The 16569-nt window shown below is 44.2% G+C and overlaps 1 protein-coding gene across 1 annotated transcript in view; it reads right to left on the reverse strand.

The window, feature by feature from the left end:
• The window catches only part of EXOC4 (exocyst complex component 4), a 572497-nt gene that overhangs the window by 36839 nt on the left and 519089 nt on the right, over positions 1-16569 (reverse strand). The window contains exon 15 of the mRNA XM_061638085.1: positions 5023-5161. Within this exon, the coding sequence (XP_061494069.1) occupies positions 5023-5161 (139 nt within the window). The remainder of the gene's footprint in view (positions 1-5022; positions 5162-16569) is intronic.

The raw sequence follows: 16569 nt of genomic DNA on the forward strand, positions 1-16569 counted from the left end.
GCCTCCTTGAGGGCTGATGGCATTGCACCCTCTTCCAAGGATGCATTTACCACCGCCTTGATCTCTTCGCCCAGTTTCTCCTTGCAGCTCACATTGAGCCACAAGGGGCAAGGATCAAGCAGAGAAGTGGTTGGCTTCACAGTAGAGAACACCTTGTCCACTTCCTCAGCGAGAAGAGGCTGAAACCGCTCCCATCGGACCGGAATGCCACTGGCCGATTCTGGCCCACTACTTGTATCCACGGCGTGCGGAATCGTGCACTTCAGACGCTCGATTTTATCGGCAAAGTGCTTAGCAAGTATGTCACAGGAGGCTTTAGAATGTTCCATGGGTTCCTGCACAACTGGACCGACCAGGTCTAGTGAATCCTGTCTTCTCATGATGTGTCCAAAGTATGATAACCTCAGTTTCATCATTTTAGCTTCTAGTGACAGTTCTGGTTTAATTTGTTCTGACACCGAATTATTTGTCTTTTTCACAGTCCATGGTATGCACAAAGCTCTCCTTCAACACCACATTTCAAAGGAGTTGATTTTTCTCTTATCCGCTTTTTTCAGTTGGTTCTGCTGGATATATAAACTGCCCTGGGCTTTAGCCAAAGGGAGGAAAAGTACTTCTTTCCCTCTTAAGACTCAGACATCGAACAAGAAGTCGCCCATGCTTTCTTTCTCATAGCTTCAGGGGAAAGTCCAAAGCACATCTGAACTGAATTGTACAAAAGGCAAATTTTGTAAAGTGTGCCAATTACATACATTTATGCAAATAGGTCCAATTTCCATAATGCATTCCAATTGCAGATTATGGGGTTTGTGGTTGCCTTGATTACTTGAATAAGGCAGCTCTGAAGGCAAGGACTTAAAGCTGAGAGAGGAAGAGAAATGGCAAGTGCATATCCAGAGTGGGCCGCCACAGACCATCCCAGAGTTGAGGCCTAGACGATCACGTCACCAGTCCAGGGGCTTTGAGATCAGTGGCTGGAGCTGTACTTGGAACTGCAGTGGGCAGAAGGCCAGGATGCTAGTATTTATATTTTGCCAACCCAGAGGCTTCCTCTACTAGCCAATCACAGTGGCTGATGTTTCACACCCCTATTCCTTTCGGCTTCTGGAAGAGGCTCCAAAGCGCGAGGTCAGTATCCTATTCAAGTGAAGAAGATACTTCGCTTGGCCAGACTTCAGCTTTATATCCAGAACTTCCTGGTTCAAGCCCTGGAGCCCCTGCTGCCCAGTTCTTGCAACACGAGGAGGGGTGTACACTCTTGTGCAGGCCTAGGATGATGGAGATGGCTTTTGAGCACTGGTGCGGGTGAGGTCCCACCACGTGGCAGGGGGCTGGTCAGGGTGGTTGCTCGATTGTCCAACTTTAGGCTGAGACAGATGTGATGCTGTCTCCCTGTTAACAAACTCTAACCGTGGAAAAGTTGGTTCCCTAACCCAACCCTGCCCCCTGTCTCTGAAGCACTTTTCCTCAGGTCAACAGTCATGGTTAAAGTTAGCCAGGGTTTTCCTCAACCCAGGACCTGAAATCTGTAATTTCAGATTCTGGTTAAAACAGGAACTCCCATTAACAGCAGTTAATGACAGAGATGACAAACTGCTTACCCCAGGGTGAGGAGGAATTTGCTTCAGGGAGGCAGCTCTTGCTCCTAAGGCTAGCTCCCAATTTGTTAAACTGCAGTGAACAGGGAGACGGAGTTACATCTATGCTGGCTCAGTATGGTTTGCTGAAAATTTAAATGAAGTACAAAAGACAAGTCGTGTTGTCCCTCTGCCTCCCCCCACCAGGTCTCCCCTGTCTCTGTGCTGACATGTTTGCATTGACCTTGATGCAACTTTGGCATTAAGGTTTTCTGAAAACATTGCTGATTGCACAGCGGGGAGGTTGATTTTTGCAAAATGCTTCTTCAGGACCGTTGACTGTGATCTGTGGCTGGTGCCAAATCACTAAAAGCCCCCCTGAAGGGTAGACCTGTTATTTAACGAAACTGCCTGATAAAGGTGACATTCTCAAAATAAAGTGACAACTTAGTATTTTCCTTTTAAAGTTCAAATCGGGGAATAATAATAATAGGAAGAAAAACTCGGTTGGCGATTTCTGCTTTAAATATAACCACCATTTCAGTCTGTCATTCCCCCCCCCCTGTGGGGAAAATACATATAAAGGCCCATGCTGATTAGGTACAGCGCAAGCTGTCACAGGTAAAACGTCAAATGTTTCTTTTCTTTTGGCTCTCTCAACACAGATCATGCTGGTTCAGCAAATACATCCTTTGGAGGCATTTCAAATAAAATCCTCAAGGGGTGACAACGGAGTCTGGAGTTATGACCAGGCAAAGGAGAGCTAGGGGACACGGAGCAGTAATTTGCAGGTCAACACTGTTAGCTGCTTCTCGGCATCTGAGGTTCTGGAGGGGTCCTCTCCTTTGCTTTTTCTGTCTCACACCCTCATCTCAGTTCTACACCCATATGCCAGGTGGCCCTTTTGAAACTCACGAGCCAAAGCGTGGAGAGCAGGAATAGTGAAGGGCCAAATTAGCTGTGATGCAGAAGAGATGTAAAGCAACAACCTATCTTTTAAAAAATGTACACTTCAATGCAGCTGAAATTTAGTCCAAATTTGACTAGAGCGTTGGCAGAATGTATGCTAAACCTTTCCCCCTGTGGGTTCTTCCCCCCCAAATCAGAATTGCTGCCCCCCTATGCCCAACTCCCTTCTTAGAGACATATAATCTTAAGAGCTTTATAAGTATAAAATAGTAAGGTTCCTTCTAGAATCACCAACAAAGAGTCTTGTGGCACTGAAAAAAAATGGAAATGGACTGCCTTCAAGTCGATCCCAACTTATGGCTACCCTATGAATAGGGTTTTCATGGTAAGCGGTATTCAGAGGGGTTTACCATTGCCTCCCTCTGAGACTAGTCCTCCCTAGCTGGCTAGGGCCTGCTCACCTTGCCACCGCTGCACAAGCCAGCCCCTGCCTTGTCCGCAACTGCCAGCTGGGGGGCAAGTGGGCGCCTTGGGACTCTGCAGCTTGCCCACAGCTGCACAGGTGGCAGGGCACGTCACCCCTGAGCCACTCACTGTGGAGTGATCTTTAGCTGGCCCTTGACACCCAGGAGACACGAGTGGGGATTTGAACTCACAGACTCTGGACTCCCAGCCAGGCTCTCCTCCCCACTGGGCTATACCAGCTGTATGGCTGACACATTTATTATGGCAAAAACATTGGTGGACCACAGTACATTTTATTATACTTCATGCACCTGATGAAGTGAGCTCTTGTCCACAAAAGCTTATGCTGTTAATAGATGTTAGTCTTTCAAGTGCCACAAGACTCTTTGCTGTTTTTACTGCCACAGACTAACATGGGTATCCTCTAGCATCAAGACTCTATGGAACTTCGTGGTGTCAGTTTAAGTCCAGCTCTTGCATCCCATTTGTGTGGGGTAGCCAGGGTGGTGTAGTGGTTAGAGTATTGGACAAGGACCTGGGTGACCAAGGTTCACATCTCCATTAAATTATGAAGCTCACCAGCTGACCTTGGGCAAGTCATGGTCTCTCAGCCTCACCTACCTCACAGGGTTGTTGTGAGGATAAAATGGAGAGGGAGGAGAACCATGTACGCCACTTTGATTTCCTTGGAGGACTGTAATACATATAAATGTAATTATAGATAAATAAATAAATTTCAGAAATTGCCATAAAGCAAACCCATCATGACAAGGAAATGTCAACCAAAAGAAATGTCAACCAAGCCCACAAAATTTTAGTTGACTGGTGATTTGAACCTCAGTGTCCTACATTCAAAGTAGGGATGTGCTAGAATTCTGCCTAATTTGGATTTGGTTCTGAATTTTCCATTAATTTGCTTATTCAACATAGTTGTGGATCAGATTTTTATGTAGTGATTTTCTGCTACTATTTTTGGAAATTGATTTTTTTTTTAAAAAGCTGTGTTTAAAAATGATATTAATATGATATTTTTTACTGATATTCCTTTCAATTTATCAAAACTTCCTTTAATTTATTGGCAGTTCTTTTCAAAATATCATTTTTTTCCCAAGGGGAATAATGGCTCAGTAAAAGCCGTGGTTTGCAGACGAAGAATGAGCTTGAATTGATACCAGCCTGTTAGGTTGATGGAATGATTTTGAACCAGCACCGGCAAACGGATCCTACCCCTAATTTAAAGGCAACTCTCTATCCACTGTTCCACACTAGCCCCCACCCCACCCACAGAGCTTGGAAAGTTCATTTTTAAAATTAACTGGTTTTAGTTCAAATTCAACATGTCTAAAAAGGAACTAATTCCAGTTCATGTCTGTCCCTTTACAAAACAAACTAGCTCATTTCATGTTCAGTTCACAGTTTAATTCACGTTCACTCAAATGAACCTTGGCAATTCCCCCCCCCCCCAGCATTCAGAATTTTACAAGCTGTTGGGCTGAAGTATAGAATATATTTAAGAAGATTTAAAATAATAAAAAAAAAATCAACACACACACACAATGGAATGTGAACTGTTTAATTTACTTTCCCTAACAATTATGATCTTTAAGTTTAAAGGCGCAAAGAGTCTAAAAGCCTATGTAAGAGAATGAACTTGAAATGAACTACAAATCATTCAAAGTTCTACCCCCAAATGAACCTAATTCATGTTCAACTCACCCGGCAATTATGGGAACTACTTTCAGTGAACTTTGTTAAACTGAACAAATTCATTCCAAACACTGGCCTCAAACACAATGAATGGAACAGAGTGTAAAGAACATGAGCTGTCACATGGAAGCCCCTTGGTCAAACCTTAAATCAGCCATGGAATCACTGGATGGACTTAGGGAAGCTTCTGGATTCTGGTTTATCTTACATGATTGTTCTACGGATTGTCACACAAGTGTGATACTCCCCCTTTAAGAAGAATCCCTAATATGATTTTGAATGTCCAGAGATGGGTGATGAATATGGCATTTGGACTGGCTCAGGTGCCACATCATGGCTTCTGTATAACCAGTTGTATACATACCTGACTTCTAAGTGCAGAACCAGCAAGCAACGGTCAGCCATTTCCTGGAAGGATCGGGCTAGCTCAGTCAGGGTTTGCATTATCTGCTCGGATACCGGCGGGAGGTCCATGTTAGCATGGCTATCTTGGCCAGGTGACACTGCAGATGGAAGAGAGAGTGGAATGCAATCATTGCTTTGGAATACATTCTATCACAGCATCTGTTGTTACTTTGGTTGCTTTGAGACCTTTGGGAAAAAAGTGATTGTGAAGTCTAATAAATACATAAATATTCTCCTGCCCAAACTGAAGACAACACATTCAGTTTATTTAAATGCAATGAAAAGGAAACCCTAAACACCACATTTTTCACTAGTGATGGGGTGAAATCCGGAACAGGATATTTTTCCAAGCACTGGGTTTTAAGTAATTTGTTTGGTCTCACACCCACTGGAGACCAGCCAAATCAGAAATGGATGCATAACTTCTCCCAGTCTCACTGTGGTGTTTCCAGGAGTCTTCCCTGTTGCTCTCCCTTTCCCTGGTAAATTGCACGAATGAGGGTGGGAAGAGGCTGCTGGAGTATGGTGACGGTGTTGCATGACAGTCTAGGAGCCTGCTCTGCTCTGGACCCAGTCTAGGATTAGAATTAATTTTTCTGACAGCCAGTGGGCATCTGGGAAATTAATCTGTTAACTCTAAATTAATTTGAGAGTGAATTTGGACAGGTCTATCCATCACAAACTTTCACCAAGGTTGCCTCACCAAGTGGCACTTGAACAACAAAACCCACTGGTTATAACTTCCATGCAGTCTGTTTTTAAGCAGCACTGTGATCACACTGCAAATGATCACTCAAAATCCACACTCTGTCTACTATATTTCTTTATTTAGTCATTTAGTTTATGAATCAGCTAGTAAAAAATATTCCTTATGTAAAAACAAATTCAGTACCACAGATAGGACTATAGTCCTATGGAACATCCTCACATGAGTTAACATCTTGATATTCCTTGTGATCAAAAGGATGGTAGAATGGAGGATAGGGCTATCAATGGCTACTAGTCATGATGGCTATGCTCTGCCTCCACTTGCTGGAAACCACAGGAGGGGAGAGTGCTCTTGTGCTGAGGTCCTGAATGTGGGCTTCCCACAGGCATATGGTTGGCCACTGTGAGAACAGGATGCTGGACTAGATCTAGCAGAGCACCTCTTATGTTCTTAGGTAATGAAATCCTTCTTTGGAAAAAGGAAGTCCCTCCCAGACACTCCAGTCAATTCTTTTTATCCGTCATGGTCACTGCATCATGTTGCTTTCTTTTGCAACAATGAGGCCTAGAAAGTTGTTCTATTTAAAACACACAGACAGAGACTGGCCAAGACCACACACTGTTTTGCATAACTATCTCAACTACAGGGATTGCTGATCACCCCTCATTTCCAGCTAGCAGCTAGTTTCCGGGTCAGCTATTTTATCTAATAGGACTGATTTGGGAGGTGGGCTCCTAGTCAATGAGCATTTCTTTCTTGATGGCTCTAAACGCTTTTACAATAACATGTTCTGACAAACAGAGGAATAATTCATTCTGGCAAAGTGATGGGGGGGAAAAAGTAAGTCATTTGTGCTGGTTATCACCAGTGATTTCAATCATTTTGTTACTTGAAGGAATGGCAGTGCCTCTTGAAAAATTGAGCCTTGTAAATCAATGGATGCAAATGACAAGAGCTCAGGAACAAAAACAGAACTCGAAGTACTCCTGAAACACAATGGTTTGTACCCAATCAAGACCCATTGTGAAAGTCCACAGACCACTTCCTGATTGAACAGAATGCTGGGGAAGACTTTTGAATGGTTTAATGGCAGTGGGAGGAAAATCGATTTGGGGTTTCAGATTCTGGTTTGGTTGCAGCACAATGTGAACTGTGTGAGTTTTTAAAAGTATCTAACATGTCAGCTTGTACATGCACACAAACTATTCTTCAGAATTCCTCCCGACACAGTTCTGAAACACAGAAGAGAAAACCAGCATTTGAAAAGATAGTTGCACTATTGTGCAGATAGCTCTGAACTAGAGCTATGACAGACAATATTTATTCATATAATATTCCAGGGCTGTGGAACAAAAAAGAAATACCTCCTCTGGCCCTCTGTGTCCTATTCCCTCCCCTTTGACACATTTCTTGAACTAAAGACTAATGTCAGTGTTTGGGTCTAGGGTAGGAGTTCTTAACCTGTGTACCAAATCAATTTCAAATGATATATATATAATGGGAGTCCATAGCTTTTCTCAGATTCTTAAAGGGGTCTCTGACCCAAAAAAAAGGTTAAGAACCACTGTTCTAGGGGCTTCTGGGAAAATATGGGCTGGGGGTGCACTATAACAGCACTCCGACATCTACTCTAGCTTCCCACAGCTTCCCAAGTCTGAATCAAGGTGTCATTGTTAAATTACAGAACTCCAAATTTAAGTAAGGCTAGTAATGATAGGAGGCAAGGTATTTTCAGATGTGGCACCCTATATCTTGAGCTCCCTTTCCAGAGAAATTGCCGGGTGACATCTTTTTTCTCCTTTTGGTGCCAGGTGAAATTTTTTCTATCCACCCTAGGCCTTTTAGCCTTTTAGCTCTTTAGCTAAACATCCCTTTCCCAAATCACTGTGACTGGAGTGGCCTCATAAGATAATTCGCTGTGATTAAAAGCTAGACCTGTCTATCAAAACAAGACCACCCCTCCCTCTTGAAAAGGGTTTGGTTTCAGTCAGCTTGATTTCATGTCTCAGAAAAAACAAAAAAGAAAAAGAAATGTGTGTGTGTGGGGGAAGGCTGTGCATTTAACTTTTTGTAAAAACCAAAACCATGAAATGACTCAGAAGCTTAGAGAGTCCCAGATCCCTTGTTTATGGTGCAATCCGACTTGGGAACGTGACCGCTCTAATTCGCCTTAATTCAGGGTATGCACAAAGGTGATGCGCACCCCTAAAAAACAATAGCTTAGATTCTGGCACGCCTTGGAAATTGCCTCCTCAGTATCTCCCAACTTGATTTCCTAATTTCAAGTGTTCTCACATGATCTCTTCCATTCAGGTACTCGTTTGGAATAAAGCAAAGTACAGCAGCAACCCTCAGTTGCTTCCTGCAGCTACGGAACACTGTGTCCTCTTCCAAAAATAACTGACTGTTGGTGGCTTGGATTCCAGCCTCCCCCTCCCCCAGGTTCAAGATGACATGCTTCAGGAACACCTGTCTTTTCTGATCAACTCCCCAGCTCTACAGTTATAAAGTGGCACATCGCCCAGTCTCCGAGCGGTGTGAGACTTCCAGGGGTCCCTGCACTTACCCAGGGTTTAGTTTCATTGGAAAGAAGGTCAGCAGAGACTATGGTGTTTTATAGGATATAAGGTTTTTATTTACACACATTCCAACCTGAGCTTAAGATTGGGGGGAGGGTCACAGCGTGAACAGTCGAATAGATCTTGCTTTTCTATCAGGCTTGTAGGAGGCACCCCAAGCTATGGTGCAGAGAGCAGGCCTCTCTGTGTGTCTTCCTAGCTTCACCCCCAAGATGAGACTAAAACAATCCTCTCCTTGGATGGGGGGCAGGAGGGCCCCCCTCTTGAAAAGAGTTCCAACAGCCACGGGATCTCTCCTGGCCACATCCCTTTGTATATGCAGATGACCACTTAATAAGCCATTAACTCACAAGCTAACTTGGCTAAACTATTGTTGTTATGTGCCTCCAAGTCGACGACTTACGGCGACCCTATGAATCAGCAACCTCCAAGAGCATCTGTCGTGAACCACCCTGTTCAGATCTTGTAAAGTTCAGGTCTGTGGCTTCCTTTACGGAATCAATCCATCTCTTGTTTGGGCTTCCTCTTTTTCTACTCCCTTCTGTTAATAATAGGCTAAACTCAGAGCTTGGAAGTAACTAGTTACAAGTAACAAATTACTTGTAATTTATTACTTTTTTGAGTAACGAGTGGGTAACTTCATTACATTTTGCTGGTAACAGAACGAGTAGTAACTTCATTACTTTTGAGGAGTAATTGTAATGTTTCCAGCATTACTTTTGTGCATTACTTGGGGGGGAGCAGGGGAAGTCTTCTGCTCCTCTGATTTGTGAATAAAAATCATGTGCTTCAAATTGGGCTTCTGTGCAGCGTTGCTCTTCCCTTGTGCTCTGTGGGTGCTTAGGAGGCGCCGAGGGAGGAGGTGGAGAGCGAGATGGCGTGGAGAAAACAATTGTTTAAAAATTGACAGGAGTGGAAGGAGAAAAGAGCTGGAGGCAATATATATACACAAAAAATATGTGTGTTGGGGTATCATCATTGCTGGGGGTGGGGTGAGGGGATGTGAGATTCTGTTATGCCATTCTGTTAATCTTACGGATAAAAAAAAAATTCTACTACCCTCTGTGTGTGCGTTTGCTTATTTTTAATGTTGTTTTAGGCTACTTAGATGTGTAGCAGCCAAGGCTAGCACCTTGCAGGCAATTTTTTAAAGTAACTAAAATGTAATTGTAGCAATTACTTTTGAGCAAAAGTAAAGTAATCAGTTACTTTCAGAGCAACTGTAATTGTAACGGTAATTACTACTTTTGGGGGGTTGTGCAACTGTAACTGTAATTTATTTCTTTTTCAAAGGAATCTTCCAAGCTCTGGCTAAACTATTCGCTTATGCAAATAAAACTGGTTTGACCAGTGCTGCAGGTTTCTTCTCTTTGTAAGAAATTGCATCTGTTACAGGCACACAATGATAAACTAGAAGGGGTCTCACAGACACCACCCAAACCCAACCCCCACAATCCTATAACAATAATTAAATAGGTCTACATACCTAGTGTGTCACAAATCCCTTTCCTCTGGCGGCCAGACGAGGTGTGGGGAAGGGACTCTGACTTTTGTTGCTAACCCTGCTATAGTTCTTATGAGTTACATAAAAAAAGTAATCAGAACTGTTCAGGAAGGGGGAAATAAGAAATGAACATATCCAGGAGATGGCTTTTAAATCTTGCTGAGAAACTTTTTGTCACCATTATACGAGTGGAACCTGCAACAAATGTTCAGGATTCCAGCTGCGCCCTTCTCCAGAATACTCTATTCTAGACCTCCTCTTCACACCATCAGTTTTCCATCCCCCCCCAAATCAGGATTTAATGGGCAACTGAGTATGCTCAGTTCTCATTAAGCTGTTTTTGGGCCCTCCCCCTCTAAAGTTTTTTTTTTTTTGTATTTCTGCAAAACTGGGGCTTCTCTCAAGCTGGCTGATATCTTTCTGTTGTGGGCAGCTTATGTCTCTTTGGCTAGATAAGAATTCACACTCAGAGAACTATGTTTGCTATTAGTATGTAGGTTTTCCCCCTGCCCTTCTTCCAGGGAGTTCAGGGCAGTGGACATGGTCCCCCTTTTTATCCTCTTAACAGCCCTGTGAGGCAAATGAAGCTGAGGGAGGGAAAGGGACTGCTCCGAGGTCACCCAGGAAGGTTTGGGCTGTATTCAATGTTAGTCATGCTCAGAGGAGACCCACTGTGCAGCATCTAATGCTTCTGTTCTACTGCCGCAAGAGACTTCTGCTACAGGAACAGAACTTTCCCCTTCTCTCCAGCCTCCTGCGTGCCCTCAAAATCAGCTCCAGAAGGTTGGGGGATCATCCAGAGAAGATTTTGGGGGAGCACAGTAGGAGGAGAGGAAATGGAAGTGCCACTCCGTAGACATTGCACTGGACACCTTAATGAACATGGCTAACTTAGGCTCATTAATTTCAATGGGTCTACTCTGAGTAGAACTCAGTTGGCTACAAACCTTTGTGGCTAATGGTGGATTTGAATCTGAGTCACTCCTGTCCTAGCCCAACACCTGAATGACTTTATCATGCTGGGTCAAGTCTTGACTGTATGCTGGAGAAAGGGGGAGAGCGAGAGAGAAACAGAGAGACTCTCTCCAGGTGTTACAAGAAGCAGATAAATGTTAACAACAGCAAAAGCTGTTCCCCTTCCAGCGTTAAGAGTAGAAGCCTATAAATCTCTGCAGCTAAGTACAGCAGGATGAAAGGTGAGGGAGAGAGGCAGACCAGGTGAGCCGGAAAGGCACAACGGCTACCTCATTTGAGATAAGTGACGATAAGCCAGGCTGGGGGGGTGGCCCCCCATCCGTTCAGTAAACACTAATGATGGGGCGAGTGCTGACTGTCACTGGTGATAAAGAGCCAGCTAAACACTCTATTAGTCTTTCAATTTGCAAATTAATGTCCTTTATGGCGTGTGTACACTCTCCGGCTAATGAATTGTCTCGTTAGAACTGCCTGGGGTGCTCCTCAGCCGCCTCTGGTGGCAGGCATAAATTTCGCAAGGAAATTAAGCACTTTTTAAAAAGGCAATAATTCCTTGAAAAAGTGGTTTGCTTTCCACCCGTTTCTGCAAATGCGCAGAAAGTTTATTGGATGGGAGTGGGGTAGCGAGGGAGAGAGAAAATGACAAGAGTTCAAAAAGTAAAGAGAGAAAGAAAGGCAGGGAGGCATAGGGCTCAGGCCAATTTGCACTAAGGATGGAAAAGCTGAATGGTTCCCCAGACAGGCTTGAGATACAAATGAATCCTCGGGGGAAAAAACCAGTGAGTCCATGAGGGATGTCAGAGAATTCCAACAGAAACAGGAGCAGAAATTGCTGATGGTCACTTATTCGTCCTGTGTTGGAAATGGAAACAAATCCAGCAAACATGATCGACACTCACTGTTGTCTGCAACGATACACAATTGATTATGTATTTCCCCCATTTGCATTGCATTTCTGAAGATGGCAGAATAATGAAATGACAACATAAGTAAGTTATGTAATTTGCACCACAGTGGGCAGCAAATAATGAGGGTTTTGGTGGGAGATGAGCTGCAGCAGAACAGAACCAAATGCTACATGTGATGAATACAGGACAGGATGGAAAGTGATGTCTTCTTATTTTATTTATTGCTTTATTACATTTATATCCCACCCTTCCTCCCAGTAGAAGCCCAGGGTGGCTAGAGCCAAAGAGATCTTGGTGGCTGCTCATATCCTGTTTCCAGATCTGAAGTGTTGCACGGGATTGTAGAACTGAAGAGCAAAGGGAAAAAGCATTCACCAATCCCTCCTTTAACAAACGGAGAGTTTACAATTGCAAAACATGGCACTACGAACATCTATCACATGTCAATAGGGCATTAGAATGTATCATACTGCCAAAACAATGGAAATTTGCCTTAGAATGTATACAGAATGTTTCCTTATACCTGAAATTGAGACTGATTCAGCAGAAATTAATATTTTGAGCATACTGGACTCCACAAGGTTTGTAAAGGAAGGCAATGTCCAATATAGATAGATGCTGAAGGTGTAGTACAGAGAATGCGGCGCCTCGTTGAGGCATATGATGTGGGCTTGTCCAGGGCTATATTCATTCTGGTCTGAAGTTGTTATCTTGTTATCTGAAGTTGTTATTTTGTACTGGTGAAATCATTAATATTTCCATTAAATCCCAGTACTATGGACAACAAAGGTGGGTTTTTCAAGCCCTTATGGCTGCTAACAGACTCATAAGAACATAAGAACATAAGAAGAGCCTGCTGGATCAGGCCAGTGGCCCATCTAGTCCAGCATCCTGTTCTCACAGTGGCCAACCAGGTGCCTGGGGGAAGCCCGCAAGCAGGACCCGAGTGCAAGAACACTCTCCCCTCCTGAGGCTTCCGGCAACTGGTTTTCAGAAGCATGCTGCCTCTGACTAGGGTGGCACAGCACAGCCATCACGGCTAGTAGCCATTGATAGCCCTGTCCTCCATGAATTTGTCTAATCTTCTTTTAAAGCCATCCAAGCTGGTGGCCATTACTGCATCTTGTGGGAGCAAATTCCATAGTTTAACTATGCGCTGAGTAAAGAAGTACTTCCTTTTGTCTGTCCTGAATCTTCCAACATTCAGCTTCTTTGAATGTCCACGAGTTCTAGTATTATGAGAGAGGGAGAAGAACTTTTCTCTGTCCACTTTCTCCATGCCATGCATAATTTTACACACTTCTATCATGTCTCCTCTGACCCGCCTTTTCTCTAAACTAAAAAGCCCCAAATGCTGCAACCTTTCCTCGTAAGGGAGTCGCTCCATCCCCTTGATCATTCTGGTTGCCCTCTTCTGAACCTTTTCCAACTCTAGAATATCCTTTTTGAGATGAGGCGACCAGAACTGTACACAGTATTCCAAATGCGGCCGCACCATAGATTTATACAACGGCATTATGATATCGGCTGTTTTATTTTCAATACCTTTCCTAATGATCCCTAGCATGGAATTTGCCTTTTTCACAGCTGCCGCACACTGGGTCGACATTTTCATCGTGCTGTCCACTACAACCCCGAGGTCTCTCTCCTGGTCGGTCACCCCCAGTTCAGACCCCATGACCGTATATGTGAAATTCAGATTTTTTGCTCCAATATGCATAATTGTACACTTGTTTATATTGAATTGCATTTGCCATTTTTCCGCCCATTCACTCAGTTTGGAGAGGTCTTTTTGGAGCTCTTCGCAATCCCTTTTTGTTTTAACAACCCTGAACAATTTAGTGTCGTCAGCAAACTTGGCCACTTCACTGATCACTCCTAATTCTAGGTCATTAATGAACAAGTTGAAAAGTACAGGTCCCAATACCGATCCTTGAGGGACTCCACTTTCTACAGCCCTCCATTGGGAGAACTGTCCGTTTATTCCTACTCTCTGCTTTCTGCTTCTTAACCAATTCCTTATCCACAAGAGGACTTCTCCTCTTATTCCATGACTGCTAAGCTTCCTCAGAAGCCTTTGGTGAGGTACCTTGTCAAACGCTTTTTGAAAGTCTAAGTACACTATGTCCACTGGATCACCTCTATCTATATGTTTGTTGACACTCTCTAAGAATTCTAATAGGTTACTGAGACAGGACTTTCCCTTGCAGAAGCCATGCTGGCTCTGCTTCAGCAAGGCTTGTTCTTCTATGTGCTTGGTTAATCTAGCTTTAATAATACTTTCTACCAGTTTTCCAGGGACAGAAGTTAAGCTAACTGGCCTGTAATTTCCGGGATCCCCTCTGGATCCCTTTTTGAAGATTGGCGTTACATTTGCCACTTTCCAGTCCTCAGGCACGGAGGAGGACCCGAGGGACAAGTTACATATTTTAGTTAGCAGATCAGCAATTTCACCTTTGAGTTCTTTGAGAACTCTCGGGTGGATGCCATCCGGGCCCGGTGATTTGTCAGTTTTTATATTGTCCATTAAGCTTAGAACTTCCTCTCTCGTTACCACTATTTGTCTCAGTTCCTCAGAATCCCTTCCTGCAAATGTTAGTTCAGGTTCAGGGATCTGCCCTATATCTTCCACTGTGAAGACAGATGCAAAGAATTCATTTAGCTTCTCTGCAATCTCCTTATCGTTCTTTAGTACACCTTTGACTCCCTTATCATCCAAGGGTCCAATTGTCTCCCTAGATGGTCTCCTGCTTTGAATGTATTTATAGAAATTTTTGTTGTTGGTTTTTATGTTCTTAGCAATGTGCTCCTCAAATTCTTTTTTAGCATCCCTTATTGTCTTCTTGCATTTCTTTTGCCAGAGTTTGTGTTCTTTTTTATTTTCTTCATTCGGACAAGACTTCCATTTTCTGAAGGAAGACTTTTTGCCTCTAAGAGCTTCCTTGACTTTGCTCGTTAACCATGCTGGCATCTTCTTGGCCCTGGCGGTACCTTTTCTGATCTGCGGTATGCACTCCAGTTGAGCTTCTAATATAGTGTTTTTAAACAACTTCCAAGCATTTTCGAGTGATGTGACCCTCTGGACTTTGTTTTTCAGCTTTCTTTTTACCAATCCCCTCATTTTTGTGAAGTTTCCTCTTTTGAAGTCAAATGTGACCGTGTTGGATTTTCTTGGCAATTGGCCATTTACATGTATGTTTAATTTAATAGCACTGTGGTCACTGCTCCCAATCGGTTCAACAACACTTACATCTCGCACCAGGTCCCGGTCCCCACTGAGGATTAAGTCCAGGGTTGCCGTCCCTCTGGTCGGTTCCATGACCAACTGATCTAGGGAATAGTCATTTAGAATATCTAGAAACTTTGCTTCTTTGTCATGACTGGAACACATATGCAGCCAGTCTATGTCCGGGTAGTTGAAGTCACCCATTACTACCACATTTCCTAGTTTGGATGCTTCCTCAATTTCATATCTCATCTCAAGGTCTCCCTGAGCATTTTGATCAGGGGGACGATAGATCGTTCCCAGTATTAAGTCCCTCCTGGGGCACGGTATCACCACCCACAACGATTCTGTGGAGGAGTCTGCCTCTTTTGGGGTTTCGACCTTGCTGGATTCAATGCCTTCTTTCACGTATAGAGCGACTCCGCCACCAATACGTCCTTCCCTGTCCTTCCGATATAGTTTATATCCAGGGATAACCGTATCCCACTGGTTTTCTCCATTCCACCAGGTCTCGGTTATGCTCACTATATCAATGCTCTTCTCTAAGACCAAGCACTCCAGTTCTCCCATCTTGGTTCGGAGGCTCCTAGCATTAGCGTACAGGCACTTGTAAGCAGTGTCTCTCTTCAAGTGTCTTTGGCACTTGTGGTTAGGCCTGTGGTAATTTTGCTCTTCTGAATTTATATCCTGTGCCCCTGCTCTCACAATGCCTACTTCTAGGCCTACCCCTTTTAAAATTTCATCATTTCTTTGGTTTTTATCCCAGGGGGGAGGTTTATTCCGAACCGGACCTTTCTCAGCTCCTGTCGGCTTTCCCCTCTCAGTCAGTTTAAAAGCTGCTCTGCTACCTTTTTAATTTTAAGTGCCAGCAGTCTGGTTCCATTCTGGTTCAAGTGGAGCCCGTCCCTTTTGTACAGGCCCGGCTTGTCCCAAAATGTTCCCCAGTGCCTAACAAACCCTTCCACCCGACACCATCATCTCATCCACGCACTGAGACTGCGAAGCTGGGCCTGTCTGGCTGGTCCTGCGCGTGGAACCGGTAGCATTTCAGAGAAAGCCACCTTGGAGGTCCTGGCTTTCAGCATCCTACCTAGGAACCTAAATTTTGCTTCCAGGACCTCACGGCTGCATTTCCCCATGTCGTTGGTGCCAACGTGCACCACGACCACTGACTCTTTCCCAGCACTGTCTACCAAACTATCTAAACGACGGGCGATATCCGCAACCTTCGCACCAGGCAGGCAAAACACCTTGCGGTCTACATGCCCATCACACACCCCACTGTCTATGTTCCTAAAGATCGAATCACCCACTACAAGGATCCCTCCACCCCCTGGAGATATATCCTCGGCACGAGAGGATAGCTGCTCATCCCCCAAGGAATGGGTCCCTTCTAAGGGATCGTTTCCCTCTTCCTCAGCTGGATGCTCTCCTTCCCCGAGACTATCATTCTCCATGATAGCAGGAGAGCTATCATCGTTGGAGTGGGACACAGCTATAACGTCCCTGAAGGCCTCCTCCACACACCTCTCTGCCTCTCTCAGCTTTTCCAGGTCCGCCACCTTGGCCTCAAGGAAATGAAGTCGTTCCCGGACAGCCAGGAGC

This window comes from Rhineura floridana, chromosome 8, assembly GCF_030035675.1.
Source record: "Rhineura floridana isolate rRhiFlo1 chromosome 8, rRhiFlo1.hap2, whole genome shotgun sequence".
Taxonomy (NCBI): domain Eukaryota; kingdom Metazoa; phylum Chordata; class Lepidosauria; order Squamata; family Rhineuridae; genus Rhineura; species Rhineura floridana.